The sequence below is a fragment of the Gymnoscopelus microlampas genome, assembly GCF_963454915.1.
Source record: "Gymnoscopelus microlampas genome assembly, chromosome: 5".
Classification (NCBI taxonomy): Eukaryota; Metazoa; Chordata; class Actinopteri; order Myctophiformes; family Myctophidae; genus Gymnoscopelus; species Gymnoscopelus microlampas.
Window position 1 is genome coordinate 56,513,656 of NC_139942.1, and position 21,134 is coordinate 56,534,789.

Sequence of the window (21,134 nt, forward strand, 5' to 3'; positions counted from 1 at the left end):
GTGTCGACAGGGGCTCAGACATGTCTGATGACATGCCACCATGGGGACAACGGGGTGACATAGGAGGCTCTGCTATAGCTGGTGGTGTATCGGGGCCACGTAGAGAAGACTCATCTGGATCCTCATCGGACGACAGACCGGTGTCCACTGGACCCGTGACTGCAGACGGGCCTATCACCTTGTAGCAATCACTCACTCTGACTCTGTAGGAGGTACGGCGCAACTGATTACCCGTAAACTTCTGAATGTTGCACCATGCTCCATCAACGCTGACGACCAGGTATCTGTCACGGGCTCTTGACTTGTTCCGATCCCCATATAGGTACACAAGATCTCCTGGCTGGAGAGACACTGGCACAGCTACACGGCCGGATGGTGTTTTCGACCTCATGCTGTATGGATGGTTGGCAACACGCTGCGACTGCTGTTCTCTGATGAGAGCCTGGTCATTGACGGGTAACTGCTGATGGGAGAATTGATCCCGCTGAAACAACATCTCACGGGCAGCCAGCCCACGTGACCTAACACGGCTGTTCAAGCGGGCTGTGGAGACAGAGAGCAGCAGAGGGGTAACAACTTTGCAATTTGGCTCCATACGCAAGATCTCACCTTGCAGTTCTTGAATAGCTCTCTCAGCCACCGGATTCTTGTTGACGTTCTTGACCTTGCCCACTTCCACGACAAGCCTGTGTTTAGCGAGAACCTCATCTCCTTCCAACGAAGCAAATCCAGGAGCTGGGTCAGTTCTAATCACTGCAAAGGGCCCATCAAGTGGACATATGCCTACACATAGGCGAAGTAAAGCGTCTCTGAGTGTCTCTGCGCGTTCGTTCTCAATGATGGACGTCAACGTGAAGGATGTCACACATTCTCGAACAACAAGAATGAACTGGCGTTCACGTCTAAACACATCAGCTGCAAAGGCGGCCCCAACGACCTCGGGTGGGTCACTCGTAGACTGGTCAAGCATGAATACAGGGGCTTTTTTCAGGGACGCACATTGATGACACCCGTCAGCGACGCGTTGCACAGACGCATCCATGTCCAAAGCATAGAAGTAACGCTGCACAACTGTCTTCAACTGGTGGGTGGTTGGATGGTCCAGCTTAATATGGAGGGAAGTGAGTAGGCCATCCAGAGCAGCCCTGGGCACTACAATGCACTCAGTTGATGCCGCAAGAGGAGTGTGACGACGGACAACCAAGAGACCATCCCTGGACAACGTGGCTGCATTCAAGTAACGTTTCACATCACGCACATTTGTCAGTTTCTTCGATGGTCGTGTACCCTGACGGAGATGAGCACCTGTACGTCTGAGGTCCGAGCACTCCGACTGTATAGCCAACCACGCTGACCTAGACGTGAACGGCATTTTCTGAGCTCCCCTCATAATTTCCCCGGTGCTCACCTGGCGCACAACAGACTCAGCCGCCACCTGAACGAATGTACATATCTGGCAAGTTGGATTGTCACACTCTTGTGCATTGCAGCTAGCAAAATCAGACGGTAAGATAGATGCCCCCGCCACATGCCGGACAAGCACCTGGTACCGGCTTGCTGTTGACAGGAACGAAGTAACACGAGGGCTTGCCGAAAACTCCCCCTTACACAGTTTCTCAAAGGCCTGGACACATGGCTTGCTGTCTGTCAGAACACATGTCCTCTGAGACGACTGAATAATATAAGGGGCAAAGTGCTTCACTGCTGCTGCTATGGACAAGGCCTCAACCTCACAGGGCAGCCAGGTGGACTGATTTTTGCGTAGCTTAGCACTGAAGTACCCTGCAACTTTGACAGTGTCCTTACAGGTGATGTACAGCGTAGCTGCCAAACCCGGATCCCTGACAGCACCATCAGTAACAATCCATAGCTGGTCAGCAGGTCGTGGCAATGTAATGGCGTGGGCCGAGGACAAGGCCTTCTGGGAGTTACTGAAAGCACACAGCAGCTCGTCTGACCACTGGATCACGTCCTTTGAGTCTCTCCCAGCAATCACGTCATCAAGTGGAGCAAGTGTGGTAGCACAGTTTTTGAGTACACGAGCCAGCACCTTGTACGCTCCAATGAATGACCGCATCTCAGTCACAGTCTTTGGGGGAGGGCACGCAGCCAGGGCGGATACACGGTGAGCGGTGGCTCGGATAGTGCCTTGACGCCACACCCAGCCTAGAATAGAGGTCTGTATGGGCGCTACGGTGGTCTTGGTTGCGGCAAGTTTCAATCCACAATGCTGCAACGCTGACAAAACCCTCCTCCAGACGGCCAACAGGTCGTCAAGAGTATTTGCGCCACAGTACATGTCGTCTGCCACTTTGGCTATGTGGCCTTGCTCAAGAAGCTCCCCGAACACCCTGCACGTCAACTCCTCCAACGCCGTCTCAGACCCTGGCATGCCCATGGCGCTACGCACGTACACGCGAACGCCCTTGAACGGTGTAACAACTCCACAATATTTCCATGAGTCCCTGGATAAGGGGATTTGATAAAAGGCTTTGGTGAGGTCAGTAGCAATAATGTACTTCCACTGAGCTATCAACCGTAAGGTGGAGTCAACATCAGGCATAAGTGACGGTTGAGGTTTACTGTACCGACCAACGTCTGCGAATGCTGTGACGAGGCGAGATCCGCCCCCCGACTTCTTCACAAGAAATGATGGATTGACATACTCAACTGCAGCCCCAACATCCTCAGGCTTTCTGAAGACACCCATCTGCTCCAAAGTGTCAAACTGAGCTTGAAGCTCCTGCAACTGACCCCTGGAATACTGCGGGACCCTGCCCTTACGCTGTGGGGGTTGAACAGGCCCCATATTCACTTTGGCCTGGAAGGGTCCCACAGCACCATTGTATCCTTTGAACTGTGGGTCAAACACAGTGTCAAACTCTCTGTGCAACACACGAAACTTGTCTCTGATGACATGGGGCATAATGTTGTCTGGATCTAAAGCTACAAGATCAGAAAAGGGGGCAGATTTGGACACAAGGCCAGACTTCGGAGATTCGACTACTACTGGAACATTTTCACATGATGGGGCAAATGTAGCTCTAACACGGCATACATGGTCATGTCTCTGGTCTCTGTGAAGTTAGGGACTCGGATCTTCCCTGCCACGCTGTGCAGTAACTCTGGGGCAAGCCATTGGTGTGCGTGTCTTTGATCAACATGCGGCTCAACAGCCAACTCGCCATCCACGTCACAGAGGTCGGCTGGCAGATCAAGCTCGATGTACTTCCCAGGCCACACTGTAGACTTGTCAGGTGCGCTGAGTACATGTGCACGCCGCACCACATGTCTATCGCCTTTGTGCTGGGTGCCATAATAATAGATGTTTTCACCCACACACACCTGATGTTTGGCTGGCCTGATCGACACGTCGTTCTTCACCATAAACGGGATCCCAGCCAAGATGTCTGAATCAAGGTTCGCCACGACAAGGCCTTCAAAGTAGAGGTTGTGCCCGGCCCTTTGAAAGCATGTTCTTATCTCTCCCAATACCTTCAACGGGGACGAGCCGTCTGCCTGATGGGCCAATTGTGTGGTCTTTGTGACGGTGACGCCCAGTTTTGTGGCACATGATGCCTTCATCATATTTCCTGTTGCGCCACTGTCAATAGTGAGTCTTACAGCTCGATGTCCATGAAAAGTGTCAAGATACGGTGATGACTTGATGACCACCCGCTGAACAACGCTGGCTGCAGTCATCTCTCCACCAGCGAAGTTGTCTGAATCGTCCTCAGACTCACTCTGCTCCCCTGTAACCTGCCGTGTCCTTGCCATGAACCTTTTGTCCTCAGGGGGCAGAAATGGGCATTTGCTCAAGAAATGTTCATCAGGCCTTCTGGCCTCCTTACACAGAGGGCACACGCTCCTCCTCGGAACATAATTCATCTGTTTTGGCTTGGAAAATCTTGAGCTAGAAAATCTAGAACTAGACCTGGAGAATCCGGAAACAGCTGTGCGCATAGCCCTTGCCTCCTCTGATGCCTGTAGTTCGTTTAATAGGGAATCAAGGGCCTGCGAAATCTCTGGCTTAATGGATGCGAGCGTCCGTGAACGTAGCTCTGTGCCATACCGCTGCTTCACAAGTCTGGGTAGGTCATCATGCAGGAGGCGGAGCCATGTAAGCACAATAAAGTTCTCAAGTGATGGTGACAACTCCTCATCTTCTGTCACAACTTCTCCCATGTGACTAATCCCAGCGTCTTTGTGCAACATATTGTCCTCCACAAACGCCATTAAGCGCTGGAATAAGTCTTCTGGTCTTTCATTAGGTTCCAATTTAATAGCAGCAAAGTCAATGAAATGTGCTCCTGTGCACTGAAATCCATAATGCTGACGGATAGCCTGCCATATATTGTCAATGGATGTAGAATTTTTCACTATACTTTGACGTGAAATCACAGGACAATAATTGGCTATTTGTCCAAGCATTAATTCCAACATGCTTACTTTTTGTTCCTTAGTCCGTTGCTGCGCACGGGGAAGCTCCTCCCCGTCGTCATGGAAACCTCTGTGTGGAGACGCTCTCGTCTTTTTCTCCCACGCTGCGCCGTCAACAAGGAACGGGGCGAATTCATTGTCAAGTAACAGTGTGTATCGGAGATTCTGTCGCCAGTTCTCAAACGAGTTCACATTTTCTATCTTAGTTAAGCACCATTGTTTCGGGGCTCTTAGTGACGTTGCCATATTGCGCAATGCACGCTCGTAATCCTCTCGCGTTCTGACGGTAGAATAAATCCACAGTGCGACCGTCTCTTCACAAGACTTTTGATCTGAAATCCTCTTTCGGCATGAGACGTAAGTCCAATCGCCACTGCCACCACGCCAGTTTAGGTAAAGGGATACATTCAAAGAGAGTCACAGACACGAGAGGTTTTGCGGTGCAAACATTTACTGAAGGAAGTGACGGTACAATAATCACGGGCACCTGGATCTCCAGGTACCTAAGTAACCATGACACCATGTTACCAAGACAACCACACACCCATTCCTGGCGCTATGTTAACTGATTTAGCTGGGGACCCCAAACACCCAGTGACTCCAGGAAACAACACTGATGATGTGTCCAAGTTTGTGCATCAGTTGATGTTTCATTAACATTTGAAAACTTGAGTTACTAGTTACTTTGTAGATTTTGATTAGTATTACACTTACTCTTACATTAATCACTTCAACCCTGCGTACATTTCGGCCATTTGAAAATAGCCGATCTACAAGCTCACAAAGCTACTGACCCCCCGTCAGGTCAAAGCGTCAACTTTGCACAAAAGACTGACACCTCATAATTGTGACTGACGGCAGCAACTAGATAATCATTGTTAATATTAGCATTTTCGTTTTTTCATTTGATGCGAAAATAGAGGAGTTACAAAATGAGCTATCACTTTCTTAGATTGAACCAATAGTTTTGGAAATAAAGCATATTTTTTTCTGAAAATTGAAGGTCTGAGAAATCCAACTACGAAAGTTCTGACAAGGATTTTCACACTTTCTCAGCTCAGAATACATCTTTGGAAAAGGAAAACGTTTGGAATGCATTTAGTGCTTTAGCCAACACATTAGTAAAGGTGGATTTGCCTATGGCAATATTTAATTACGAAAACATATTATAACGTAACAGTTTACATCTCTGATATGGGGATCAACTGTAACTTTTTTTATTTTAGAGAAATATTGTACATAATTATAAGCCAACAATACTATCACGTTCCTTTATCAGTATGAATAACTTGAACAGCTGCCATCGCTGTTGCTTTAGAACAGGAACTGTAATCAAATGTAATAAACGGTATTTTGTACTCAATGACCTCTAGTGCAGTGATTCTCAAAGTGGGGTACGGGGACCCCCAGGGGTCCTTGGGGGGGGCGGGGTTCCAGAGGGGTCCTCAGAAATAAAATGTTAATACAGCATCACACTCATTTTAACTACTTAGCTTTGGCTATTCAAAAAGAGCAGATCTACAAGCTCATAGTGTGGCACCGAGTGCCGCGCTATGAGCTTGTAGATCTGCCATTTTTGAAAAATCTTTCATTTCAAACCAATTTTCAACCACTTTGTCCATATTTTATATGTTGGCTAAACACAAAATTGCATATATACAAGCTTGAGCTTGTACATCTGCTATTTTTGGGGGTGAAAAATTGGCAAAATTTCAAAAACGTTTGGAAAATGTTGAATAAGATATATATATATGTTACATAAATCTCCTCTTCTGGGGGACCCTGCCACAATAACATTTTCAGATGGGCGTCCACGGGCAAAAAACATTGGGGGTCCTTGACATGAAAATGTTTGAGAACCACTAACACTTTAGTGTGTGTATTTCACAGAGGAATCGGGCAGGCATTTCGGTGACTGTCCAATGTGATATTGGGGGAGAGAGAGAGATATATATATATACAGTAACTCAGAAGCCACTTTCATAACGGTGTGAAGAGTGTCGACATTAAACGTTTTTTTTTCTAAATATCTTTATGGACATAAAACCAAAGAAAACAAACCTTGTGCTTTTACAATGCATGCCACCTGCATCAATTGCTGCTTGACAGCTGGTTTTTGGTACATTCTATACGTTTAACAGCTATAATCTATGTTCAGTGAGCGGGAATCGAACCCCAGTCTCCAACTCAGCAAAACCGACGCAACACCTAACAAGCCAGCCAATAGAGCTAAGCTTGGTTGGCAGAGTTGTTGTGGCCCGAGGTCTTTGTCTGGGACGTTACATCTACATCTCCTTCGTTTTTTTTGGGAGCGTGTCCTCGCACTTCACACTTCAACCAATCACGCAGCTCAGCGATGATCACGACGACGCACGTCCTTCGCGTCCCTCAACGCGAGAACCTCCGCGAGGTCCTGCCGACTACGCCAGATGTAGTGATTGCAGTGATTGTCAAACGCGGCAAACCGACGCACGACCTATACCGTGCCAATAGAGCTAAGCTCCCATAGCAGAGTTGCTGTGGCCGGGTCTTGGTCTGGGGCACTACATCTGCATTTTTAACCAAAATACCAAAACCAATGCAACAACCAAACCATCATCAGTCCCTTTTTGTGATGGTGTTTTGGCAAAACACCAGCACAAAAAGGGACTGATGATGATGGTCCCACACTCACGCACGCACAGGATGACATTTGCTGGTAGACTTCATGCATTCACGAGCCTATGTATTTATTCAAACAAAAATACCTACTCAAATGATTTATGTGTTGTTTATTAGACTTTATTTAGACAAGGCCTATTCGTTTAAGGGTAATTGATTTAAATTGTGTTTATTTGTTGTCGTTGCCACTGGGGTCAGGACTGACTCGCGCCGTCGTGGCCACTTCCTCACAAAGAGAGAGAGAGAGAGAGAGAGAGAGAGAGAGAGAGAGAGAGACAAGGTTGATGATGCGTAACAATGGGCGGATTCGTGCGAGCGATGTGTTTGTGTGCGATCGGAAACACGGAGGACAAATTGGAGAGAAGAAGAAGGCAGGAAGCAAGTTCAAGGTGGTCAATGTCCATGGACCATCACAAACCTGTCCCGCCGCTGTGCCGGGGCGGGCCGGGCGGGCCGGGCCTCTAACCACTTGAACCCTAAAGCAATCCCTTGGTTCTGGGAATAATACCCAAAACAGACAAACATTCTGGTGAAAATAGGCAAAACGTTCTGTGGAAACAGCAGATCTACAAGCTCGCGACAAGTAGCAACGCACAAAACGTTGTGAGTTTGCAGATCGGCAAAGAAGTTTGGTGTAGAGAGGAGGGAAAAAAGGATGGGGCCAAGTACAGAGCCCCGGATGACCCCGTAAACAAAGTAGAAAGGGTTTAAGTGGTTAATACAGACGTTGGTTTGGCTCCGTTATTACTGCTTGAAAGGCGGCACGAAAATGACCTCCACCATTTTGTCTGCATACCTTTATACCAGGGGTGGGCAACTTTGATGATGTAGAGGGCCACTATACATCATCAAAAATAGCCGATCTACAAGCTCAAAACGCGTCGCGGAGCGACGCGTTTTGAGCTTGTAGATCGGCTATTTTTGATATTTTTGAATTGGAATCCAGATTTTTTTTTTGCTATTTTTGAATTGGAATCCTGAAAAGTAACATTTTTATTTCATTTCAAATGCATTTAGTTACACTTATGTTAACTTTATGAACTTCAATACAGATACATTGGACATAAAAAAGACAATAGAATCTTAATACTAGTCATTAAGCTACTAATATAGACTGAAGTAATTAAAGCGGGTCATGTTTGCATGTTTGGAATTGTAAACAGCTGTAATCAATACTATATCACTAGTCTGATATTAACCTGCGGGCCGCATTAAGTGAAGTTGGGGGCCGCATGTGGCCCCCGGGCCGCTATGCCCATGTATGCTTTATACACAAAACAACAAGGCGGAGTGACGGCACAACATTCCCACCCTAAGCATGGCAATGTTGATCACTTCCAACAACTCTTGTTCCAGATGGGTGTAGCTAGGACTCTTATAGGGCCCTATTTTGGGTCAAGCTGCACATTGGCCTGAGGCATGCAGTCGTCAGTGGTGTAGAGTAACCAAGTACATTTACTCAAGTACTGCATGTACTTAAAGGTAGGGTAGGTGATTTGCTTTGGTTAAAATAAGTGTTAAATAGCTCTATATTGTGATAGTACTCATTGCTATAGAGTGTTTGTTCAGTAAAAGGAGTCTCCTTGTCTCTCCAGCTCTTTATTAAACAGATAATGCATTTTAGTTTCAGTTTCAGTTTCATTTCCAATTTTATCCAACCAGGACAGAGAACTCAATCAGGATACAGATTAAACAAGTGAAATTGGAAGTGATGACACTAACAAATGAGCAGACACAATTAGAACTGGAACACTATACAAAATTAAGCTTAAAAATGGGTACTTTCTCCTGATTGGCTGATATTTTGACACCTACCAAAAAAAATATTTTCTGTTTATTAGAGAGCTGGAGAGACGGGGAGACTCCTGTTACTGAACAAACACTCTATAGCAATGATTACTATCACAATATAGTATTTTAACCTTTTAACAAAATGCTTTTTGTTTTAACCAAAAAATATCACTTACCCTACCTTTAACTCATTGAGTGCCTGAATTATTTCTGGCTATTTCTGGCCAGTGCGATTTTTTTTTTTTTTCAAAGTAAAAAAAAAGTGCTTAGGAAGCGAGATACAGTATCGTGTATGGCGAGCAGCAGTATAGTGTGTTTTCCGGGCACACCCATGTGTTGAGCAGCAGTATACAGATGTGCCACTTCAAAACTTCACACGTTACTGTTCTTTCCCTGAAAGTGCCCTGAAAATGCATTTTTTTCCTCCCTGTTCTGCCATTAAAAATGCACTGTTTTGCCCCTGAAAAGAAGTTGTCACTACACACCCCCGTTTTTTCCTTCAACAGACATCCATATACATGAGAACAAAAGAATGTGTGTTGAAGAAGGTGTCAGACTCATTATGAGGCGAAAGGTGATTTGAAGAGGTCCTTGACCAGTTGCTCAAATTAATTAGCATCATAAAAGCAGTGATCATCAAAATAATTCAGCATTTTAAATGCCCTTCTTTGTCCCTCTTATTGCCCTGGGAATCCCCTAAAAATGTACTGTCTTGGCGATGGCAGGACATTTGAAGTTTTGAAATTGCACATCTGTAGTGTGTTTTCCGGGCCCACCCATGTGTTGCACAGACCTCCTACGTTAAGTGGACTTCTGTTCAGGGCGTGCTGCATCGGGTCCAAACACAGACGCTGCGAAACAACCTTCCGTATATAATTTATTTCATTTGGCCGATTATAAAATTGGGTTTTATGAAACTTGGCTTCACGGCCATGAGAAAAGCGTTTTTCATAGGATCACGGTGTCAGACATATTAACCCTTTAAGACCTGGAACGCATCTGTGTCACTTTTTTGATTTGAGCTAAAAAGCATTATTTTACACTTTGGGCTATTCAAAAAAAGCAGATCAACAAGCTCGTAGCGCGGCACCGAGTGCCGCGCTACGAGCTTGTAGATCTGCTTTTTTTGAAAAATCGTGAAAATGTGTGCTAATCTTTGAATATATATATATTTTAAGCATACATTCGTAACTCAAATCTTTGCTTCTGGGACCCCCTGGAACAAAATATTTTGAGATGGGGAATATATAATTTTGGGGTCCTTGACATAAGAAAGTTTGATATTATACACTGATATAGCAAAACATAAGTTTGTTCTTAGGATTTTTGTTAAGATTTAGAAGACATTTGTAGAAGCAAAGATTTGAGTAAAAAATATTTGCTCTAATAGCAGATCTACAAAAAAAATAGCAGATCTACAAGCTTGTTGCACGGCACTCGGTGCTGCACTATGAGCTTGTATATATACTTTTTTTAATAGCTCAAAGAAATCTAAAATGACACACACATGCGTTCCAGGTCTTAAAGGGTTAACTGCATTTTTATTTCCTCCCGAGATGATTTCACATCATCTCTGCTCTGGGCGGTGTGTTTGAGGCGCTGTAGATGTGTTGTGTGACGACTCTGCGCCTCCCGCACGCAAGTACATGTGTTTGCTCTTGGGAGAAGTTACGTTTCAGAGATGTGTAATTTACTATTACACTGTTGTTGGGGAAAAAGTATTCTTTTATTTTTTTATTTTTTTACTTAAGTTAAAAGTATCAATACTGCAATATAGAAAGGAACTGGTTGGAATAACGTGTTCCTTCCACGCGCTACGTCCTACCGGGGAAACTCCCCCCTGTCAGGTGATAAGAAGCTACGTCCTACCGGGGAAACTCCCCCCTGTCAGGTGATAAGAAGCTACGTCCTACCGGGGAAACTCCCCCCTGTCAGGTGATAAGAAGCTACGTCCTACCGGGGAAACTCCCCCCTGTCAGGTGATAAGAAGCTACGTCCTACCGGGGAAACTCCTCCCCTGTCAGGTGATAAGAAGCTACGTCCTACCGGGGAAACTCCCCCCTGTCAGGTGATAAGAAGCTACGTCCTACCGGGGACACTCCCCCCTGTCAGGTGATAAGAAGCTACGTCCTACCGGGGAAACTCCTCCCTGTCAGGTGATAAGAAGCTACGTCCTACCGGGGAAACTCCCCCCTGTCAGGTGATAAGAAGCTACGTCCTACCGGGGGAAACTCCCCCCTGTCAGGTGATAAGAAGCTACGTCCTACCGGGGGAAACTCCCCCCTGTCAGGTGATAAGAAGTAGCCCGCTCACTCCTCATGCATTGAAGGAAGCATGAGCTCAGTTCGGGGCTCTCCCCAGGCAGGCAGAGGGAGAGTAGCGCCCAGGATTACAAGCTTATAGGCATTGGCAATGGGTGAAAAAAATAGGGGCTCCAAAATTGTGGGATGAAAATGCTAAAGGACTAGTGTTGTTGGGGATAGGTGAAACAGAGGACTCACCATTACAGTTGAAGCCCGTCTCCTTGAGGCATTTCTTAGAGCAGCCGTCTCCGTCCAGCAAATTCCTGTCGTCACATTCTTCTGTCCTACATAGGAAGACCACAATCATATCTCCATCATCATCATCATCATAATAATCATAATAATAATAATAATAATACTATGAACGTTTATTTATAAAGCACTTTTTTCTAAACAGTTACAAAGTGCAACCCATTGAGACCTGAAGCCGATTCTACATGTCTCCTAAATCTCAGTTTTCTGATAAACGTATGTTTCTATATCAGTGGTGCTCAATCTTTTTCATGTCAAGGACCCCCAAAATTATATGTATTTGGCCGCGGACCCCCATCAAATTGTTTTGTTCCAGGGACCCCCAGAAGCAAAGATTTGAGTTAAAAATGTTCGCTTTAAAAATATATATTATTCAAAGATTTGCACACATTTTCATGATTTTTCAAAAATAGCAGATCTACAAGCTCATAGCGCGGCACTCGGTGTTGCGCTATGAGCTTGTATATCTGCTATTTTTGAATAGCCCAAAGTGCAAAATAATGCTTTTTAGCTCAAATCTAAAAATGACACAGTTCCAGGTATTAATGGGTTAAGCAGCGGTTCTCAAAGTGTGGTCTGGGACACCAAGGGGTCCTTGGGGGGGGGGGGGGGGTTCCAGGGGGTCCCCAGCTAAATCAATGTTAATACATTTTCATTACATTTTTAATGTAATTTCTGCAAGCTCGCCATGCTGCGAGCTTGTAGATCAGGTATTGTTTTACTTATTTTGAACAATATATTAAAAGAAAAATGTCACCAACCATTAAATTCACACCAATTTGGGGGTCCTTGACTTGAAAAAGTCAAAAGTAAACCCTACTTTACAGGGGCAGAATAAAATGCAGTCATCAATGTAAATATATCCAGTAGAGTATAGGAAACAGACCCTTGTATGAGTCCATCTCCACAGTAAGCGTCTCCATGGGTGTAGAGGAGAGGAGGGGACAGCTCACTGAGGACACCGTCTACCTCCACCTGGACACTGTACTGGTACTGAACCCCCTTCACTATGGACCTGGAACACACACAACATTCTGTCAGATAACTCACCAACAGATTGACATTTTTCAAAACAGTAAAATCGCCGTTTTCACTGGCAAGGGGACGATAGACGATGTTTTAACTCTGGCAGACAATGAGTTAAAGGTTTCAAACATTAAAAGTCTTCATCATGGTCCTTCAAACGTGTATTAAAAGGTTTTAACAGAAAAATCCACTCCAGTGAGCCATGGCAGTTTTTTTTCTCTCTGTGTTCTGAGGCGACTTATTTGCCTGCGGTCAATCATCCCCCCCCCCCCCAAAGGAAAAGGAAAGTGGAGGGGATGGGAGGGGGCAGGGTTAATGTTAAATGGTGCATTTATTTAGCGCTTTTATCCAAAGCGCTTTACATAGATTTTTCTCTTTCAAACAACAAGCCAGCAGCCAACAATTAAACAGAAATTATAATAATGTTAGAATTAACAGTCGTAGTCGTGTTTACTCAGTACATCTAGATTTCTCATATATTGTTCACTCCCATACAAATTACACTTTTCCATTCATCTTTCAAAAACCTTGCAATTGGTGACCAGTCTCTAACAAAGTCAGCAAGAGTGCCTCTTAATACATGTGATAACCTCTCCATTGGTAATATGGACATGATTTTCTCATACCATAATTTTATATCAGGGGGGATCCTCATCTAACCATTTTTGCAAAATTGAAAGCCGTGCGGCATACAGAGTTATTCCTAAAATGTATCTATACCCGCTTTCGTAGTCTGATTCCAAGCCCAGTATACAGTTCATTGGGTTTAGTTGTATCGGTATCCCAAAAACTTTCATTATCTCCCTTTGAACATTTAACCAAAAATTCACAATTTTGGGACAAAGCCACATCAGATGACTGTATGTACCCATACTGATTTTACATTTCACACATTGCCCAGTGCACGTGGGATCATATTTCCTACGTATGGCTGGAGTTACATGTAACCTGTGGATGATCTTATATTGTGTTTCATAAGTATTATTGGAGCGAGTGATTTTCTTTGCATTTAATACGATTCTTTTCCACTTCTTATCATTCAGCTGGCACCCAAAATCCTCTGCCCAAAACGCTCTACTGCTAAAATTAGGGGCGTTAATAAACATTTGAGAGTATATATAACTTATGACTGTCTTCATTAAAGAAGAGGCTTTCATTAATATCTTTTCCAGATTATTCACTCTCATTTCCCTTTTATATTGTGGTACAGATTGGATATAGCTCCTAATTTGTAAGTATCTAAAGAAATGTACTTGGGGCAAATTCAATTCAGTCTTAAGTTGGGCAAAGGATGTCAAGGTACTACCCAACAATAGATATTTTATCTTAGAAATACCAGCATCTTTCCAAACTTTAAATCCAACATCTGAACATGATTGAGGGAAATCAGGATTACTAAACACAGGAGCAAGAACAGAATATTGATTCGTAATACCAAAATGCTTTCGTATCTGATTCCAAGATTTAAGAGTGCTTCTCACAATAACATTTTCCTCTATCCCTGGAAGTGCAATAGCTCCATTTATAAATGGTATCTCAGATAGAGCTGACCCACAGCCAACAGCCTCCAAATCAAGAAAGGTTGAATTATGATAATTTCTTATCCACTCTGTTATGTATCTAATTTGGGATGCCCAGTGGTAATAAATCACATTGGGAAGAGCTAATCCCCCTTCTATCACTGGTGCCTGTAGTTTCTCCAATTTGAGCCTAGAGCGCTTGTTTTTCCATACAAATTTGCAAATCATACTGTGTATTGATTTAAAATACGTAATTGGAACGTAATTAGGCAACATCTGCATTGGGTATAAAAGCCTCGGTAATACATTCATTTTGACAATAGCAACCCATCCAAGTAGTGATATTGATAGTGGGCTCCATCTTTGAAGATCTATTTTTATTTTATTTACCACTGGGTCTAAATTCGTTTTTATCATTACCTCACATTTAAGATAGACGTAGATGCCTAGATACTTAAAACCATTAGGAGACAACTGAAAGGGAATGTGTCCCAATAATGCTGAGCTTGTTGTGCTACCAAGTGGCATTGGCATTACATAGATTTTTCATTACATTCACACATTCATACACCGATGACAGAGGAAACCAACCTGCTCATCGGGAGAAATTAGGCAATTTAGCGTCTTGCTCAAGGACACTTCAACACTAACTCCTCTGGGGGGAGCCCGATATCGAACTGGGGAACTTTGCGGTTCCCACCCGGCTGCTCTGCCAGCCACTCTACCTCTGAGCCACTGCCGCCCCCATGGGACAATTAAAACACTAAAAGAGCTAATGAACGTATCGTGCTCACATGTTAGAGTGTATACACCAACTGATACAAACTACAGTAGGAGTCAGGTTGCATCTAATAGTTTGTTATAAAAGTGCAGAATTTTTGGACTGAAGAAAATGTTTAAAAAAGTGGTGGAAAAAGTATCATTTTTTTTGTATACTTAAGTACAGGTATCAATACTGCAATGTAGAAGTACTTTACGTTACAAGTAAAAGTCTGTGTGGCGGTTCACCCTGCCACTGACACTTCATAACCACATCAACACTACACAATACACCATGTACACGATACACCGTGTACACGATACACCGTGTACACGACACACCGTGTACACGACACACCGTGTACACAACACACCATGTACACAACACACCATGTACACAATAGCCAGCTAGGCCTACTGTAGCATGCTAGGCAGTGTTGCCAGATTCTGTGAGAGAAACAAGCAACCAGGTCTAGGAAAACCAGCCCAAAAGCAGCAACTATGGGCCATATGAGCACTTTAACATACAGTATACATCAGCTATTTGAAAATAGCAGATCTACAAGCTCACAACGCGTCGCAGTTGTGAGCTTGTAGATCGGCTATTTTCAAATGAAATCGCGCGGGGAAATTATAATAAGCAGATCTGGCAACCCTGATGCTAGGATAGTTTGGTGGGTGCAAACACTGAATTCCATTTAACAGCCTTTAGTATGTTTCCTGTTTCATTGTTCCCTATACACATAACATAAATGATTTCACACAACACAGGGTTAAAGGTTAACATTGTTCTTTATTTTTTTTTAAGTTGCAGGGAATGTTTTTTTTTGGTCAAATGTTTGTTTGTTTCTCTTACCACAGTGCTTCCTGGTTGTGGGCAGTGTCAAAGGACCCGAGTGTAGCTTCAGGCTGCCTTTTATAGTGCCTGTCTGTTTGTAGTGAGCACGCTCAGTGCATCCATGCTGAACCATACCAACTGTGGGTTTGAGTAAATCGGGTACTCTAAGTATTATTATTGTGGAAACCCTTGGTATTGTGATGACACTTAGATGAGTTAAATGTGAATTGTAATGTCTTTGGACATAAGGGATTTAACTGGTTTGTGTCTAAATTGAGGAGTCAATTTAAAGGGATATTTCATTTAAAAAAAAAACTTTGGGTAATTGCATCGTCTACTCAGGCTTTAGTGAGCCCCCCAGACCGTTTTTAAGTTGCTTGATTCAGTATTTAGATATTTGATATTTGTTCGGCCCGGCGGAGAGTATGTTTTCGTTGGATTTTCGATATGTCCCCCCCCCCCCCCCCCTAGCCAAGCTAACATTGGTCAAGCTTCACGTGACACGTGACAATATGTTGAAAAGATGTGCTTTGATTGGCTAGCGAGACGCATGACGAAATACATACCTATAAATAGGTGAATCACTTCGGAGCGCTGCGGTGCGCGTTCCGAAGTGACATCAGTGCCATCAGCCAAGCTAACATTTAGTCAGGAGATATTAGCAGAAAAAGTTCCAATCTTGGAATAAATTCCTTACCAAAAATCCTGCTGCTGGCGGAGACTTGTGCTCAGGAACAGTCAGGAACAGTACTTTCCAGTACAAGGAGCACATACCAAGGAACAGTACTTTCCAGTACAAGGAGCACATACCAAGGAACAGCACTTTCCAGTACTTTCCAGTACAAGGAGCACATACCAAGGAACAGTACTTTCCAGTACAAGGAGCACATACCAAGAAGAGAGGAGTGCGTACCGACAGGAGAGGAGCGTACAGCGAGAAGAGAGGAGCGCACAGTGAGAAGAGAGGAGCTCACACCGAGAATAGAGGAGCACACCAGTACAAAGTGAGATCACAGCTGAGATCACACAATGCAATTAACTCTCATTACGCAAACTGAAGAAGCAGGAAATTATCGTCTGAAACCTCATGCAAAGGAGCAAAGGCGCAACGCCGACAGCAGAAAGCCAAAGTTAAGAAACAGAGACAAAGACCACTTGAATCCCTAAATGACAAAAAACAAAGACGAGCCGCACATGCTGACAACACGACACAGCAAAGATTGCTACATTCTCTGGAAGAACACAAGTCTGCTGGCGGAGACTTGTGCTCCGTGGAGCACATTTTCTAGTTTGATATTCATTTTATCAGACACGCCCCCTTCCTATACAAACCAATAGACCCCTTAACAGACGACGTCACACTGATAAGAACCAGTATGCTTGCAACCAATATGCGCTCAATGAAACCATTCTGTCAGGTCTGACTAGGACGCGCCTCACCAGCCAACACACAAGAGGGGGTTGGGGGTGTGCTGAAACCAGCGCACCCCGAAACAACAGGTTGAGAATTGATAGCGTGAAAAAAATCACCTGTGCGTCCAGCCTCAATGTTGGTAAACAAATAATTGGTCTATTATAACCGTTAGATTTATCAAAAACACCCGTCCTTGGTTCAGGTGACTCATCCTGCCCTCCTAATACGCGAGGGGCCGTGTTTTTTCGATTACTTTTTTATTTTATTTTATTTATTTATTTTAATTGTATTTTTATTTATTTTTTTCATTTTCCAAAAAAGACTCGGTACTAAAATGTTTGAAAATAGCAGAGCTACAAGCTCACAACGTGAGCGTGTAGCTCTGCTATTTTCAAATAGCCTAGGTATAAAATAGGGCTAAAGTGGTTAATGTATGTTCTATAATGTAATCATTTATATCTGCAAAGTAAAGTGTTCAAATAATTATAGTGGAGTAAAAGTACAATATTTGCCTCTGAGACGTAGTGGAGTAAAAGTAAGTACTGAAAATTGGTAATTCTCCGGTATAGTATAGTACCTCGAAATTGTACTTAAGCGCAGTACTTGAGTAAAAGTACTTTACACCACTGAATAAAAGTAAAAAAAAACAGAAAATAAACTTTCTACAAAATGATGTCTCCATTGGTAACCTTGCAGCATCCAGATCCAGTGTCCCTTAAAAGAGCCTCACAGCGCAGCAGGATGTGCGTGTAACCCAAACCCCCACAAACCCCCCCCAAACCCCTCCCCCCCAGGCTCCAGAGGTGGAACTATTGATCTGTTTTGGTGGGCCTGCGTCTATAAAAAGTGCCTCTTCTTCTCTTGTTTTCCCAGCGCGGTCCTTCTGCTTCCGGCAGACAGGAAAAGGAAGGCTGGAGTATATACTGTACACAACGCCCCCGGTCTGGGACGCAGCGCGTGTCTGGTTTCCCCCCCCCTCGCCCCCCCGCCCCCCACAGCCCTTTACAAATCGCCTTTATTAATTATTGATCAGAGGAGGAAGGAGAGGATTAAAAAAAACAAAAACAAAACACAACTCTGTTTCCTGTTCTGAAATAGATTCCTCGCGTTTTCCGTCCTTCAGCGTTTCCTGTGTCACCAACATTTCCATGAGCTGAAAATAATAAGGTTCTGATGGCTTTGAATGTAAACCGCTTAAAGCCTAGAGTCAGGAGTCACCCCTGTCAGGTGATAAGAAGCTACGTCCTACCGGGGACACGCCCCCCTGTCAGGTGATAAGAAGCTACGTCCTACCGGGGACACGCCCCCCTGTCAGGTGATAAGAAGTGGCCTGCTCCTCATGCATTGAAGGAAAGCATGAACTCAGTTCTGCGCTCTCCCTCGGCTGGCAGAGGGAGAGTAGCGCCCAGGATTATAGGCAATTGGCAGTGGGTGAAAAAAATGGGTTACAAAATTGTGGGATAAAAATTAAAAAAAGAGAGAACTCGTTTTTTTTAAATCATATATCATGTGCTATAACCATGGTGGTGTTTCAGAGGGAGGAAATGACTTAAGGAGCAGCTCCAAGGAGACGCTGGTGTTTATGGACTCTCTGCTCCTCACTATTCCAAGAGATCTGCCTCTCCCCTCCTGTTCCCCCCCCCCCCCACCCCCACCCTCCTATACTTTCTTCCACTCTCCTTTCCTCACCTCTCCCTGCTTCTCGCTATAGCTGTGCCGTTCTTTCCCTCCCTCACCAAACCGTCTCTCTCTCTCTCTCTCTCTCTCTCTCTCTCTCTCTCTCTCTCTCGGCCTCCCTACCTCCGGCCCTCTCTCTCTCTCTCTCTCTCTCCCCACGGCCCTCTCCTGTGTCTGTCCCCTCCCTCTCTCCTTCTCTTTCATCTTCTTCTCGTCTACCTCTGTTATTCCCCCCTTCCAAACTCACTCTCTCTCTCTCTCTCTCTCTCTCTCTCTCTCTCTCTCTCTCTCTCTCTCTCTCTCTCTCTCTCTCTCTCTCTCTCTCTCTCTCTCTCTCTCTCTCTCTCTCTCCCTCTCCCTCTCTCTCTCTCTCTCTCTCTCTCTCCTCTCTCTCTCTCTCTCTCCCTCTCCCTCTCCCTCTCTCTCTCTCTCTCTCTCTCTCTCTACATAACTCAATTCCCTCCGGGTCTTACATCTTTTTGCACTTAGACGCCGCTTGTGTAACTTACGAGATGTGTTCCCTGAAAAATAAACTGTTTTTGAAGCTGTGTCCACCAAACATCCCCCCCCCCTGCCCCCCCCTGCCCCCCAGTCCTCCCCCCTGCCCCCCCCCCCCCCCCCCCCCCCCCCCCCATCCACTCTGCGAAACAGCTTCTGAGGAATTGGGAATGCCGCCGCGTTTGTAAATCAATTCCCGAACCCATGGCAGATAGTGTGACAGGATACCGCCAGTATACCCTGGCACTTACACATCAGCATTTTTTGTACATTTTTTTTTTTACTGTGTGGTCCCCCTGGGCTCCGTATCCCCACCCCCCCTCCCCCTCTACACCAAATAAATACAGGGGTCTTCAACGTTCTCAGGCCAAGGACCCCCTAGCTGAGAGAGAGATGAAGCAGGGACCCCCTACTCTATATTGTATAAAATTTAGGGCTGGGACTTTAACTGATTAATTTAGATTAATTAATTACAGAATATTAACGCGATAAAAAAAAATAATCACATTTTAATCGCGCTTAGTTTATGCACCACAGAACCCACATCACTGGACGAGTTTCAGGTGTACCGATCATACCAGTGCACCAACCAACAGCCAACACACCCCAGTGCACGCAATGGGACAAGAAGCCGATCAGACTGCTTTGCTTGGCCCAGTGGATGGGACATTTAGATTTAAAAAACTCTCTGATGGAAGCGTGGATAAAAACACGGTTGTGTGCAGAACTATTTTTTGTTGCTTAAACTTATGTATTCACTCATTGATTCACTCATATACCAAAATCTGTTTTAACTGAAAAGAGATTGCTTCTCAGGTTAAATATTGATATGCGATTAAACATGCGATTAATTTAGATTAATTAATTACAAAGCCTCTAATTAATTAGATTATTTTTTTTAATCGAGTCCCAGCCCTAATAAAATTGTGTTTCAGATTCAAGTTTTTTTTTTTTACTTAGTCTGCTCTTTTGTTCCCCTCTACACCTATAGCCTCTTTGCCAAAAAATAGCCGATCTACAAGCTCTCAACGCCTCGCGCTGCAAGGCGTTGTGAGCTTGTAGATCTGCTATTTTCGGCTAATGTTCCCCTCAGAAAAGGAATTCTTGGGTTCAAGTGGTTAATGTAAAAAAAGGAAATCCTATCACACAAAGATTTGGCGGACCCCCTATAGTAGCTCTGAGGACCCCCTAGTGGTCCCGGACCCCCTGTTGAAGACCCCTGCTCGACACCAAATAAATACACCGATCTAAAAGCTCTAGTCTACAACATCGTTGAGGTTGTAAAGCTATTTTCGGTGAATGTTCGCCTATATTCACAGAATGTGAGCCTATTATGATGATTATGCCCAGAATATATTCAAAGATTTGCAAACATTTTCACTATTTTTGAAAAAAAAACATAGCAGATCTACAAGCTCATAGTGAGACACTATGAGCTTGTAGATCAGCTATCTGCAAACCTTTTGAATACTGTATATATATATATAAATATTTAAAGGGATCATTTGTAAATCTTTGCTTCTGTGGGTTCCTGGAACAACACATTTTGAGATGGGGGTCCGCAGCCAAATACATATCATCGTGGGGGTCCTTGACATGAAAAGGTTTAGAGCACCAATGATATATAATGCGTTTTTCAGGAAACTGTTCTGATTTAGAAGACATTTTTAGAATCGGCCTAATGCAAATCTTTGAATATATATATATTTTTAAAGTGAACATTTGTAACTCAAATCTTTGCATCTGGGTAGATTCTACACATGTCTTCTAAATCAGTTTTTGAAAAAAACTTATGTTACTACAATCAGTGGTTCTCAAAGTCTTTCAGGTCAAGGACCCCCAAAATGATATGCATTTGGCCACGGACCCCCATCTCAAAATAGGATGTTGTTTCAGGGACCCCCCCAGAGGCAAATACATGAGTAAAAAATGTTCGCTTAAACAAATATAAACAT

The 21,134-nt window shown here is 44.2% G+C and overlaps 1 protein-coding gene across 1 annotated transcript in view; it reads right to left on the bottom strand.

The window, feature by feature from the left end:
• Positions 1–21,134, bottom strand: part of pappa2 (pappalysin 2) — a gene marked incomplete at both ends in the record, with an annotated part of 195,099 nt that overhangs the window by 93,677 nt on the left and 80,288 nt on the right. Inside the window, 2 exons of the mRNA XM_084057019.1 lie at positions 11,394–11,479; positions 12,334–12,462. Of these exons, the coding sequence (XP_083913145.1) occupies positions 11,394–11,479; positions 12,334–12,462 (215 nt within the window). The remainder of the gene's footprint in view (positions 1–11,393; positions 11,480–12,333; positions 12,463–21,134) is intronic.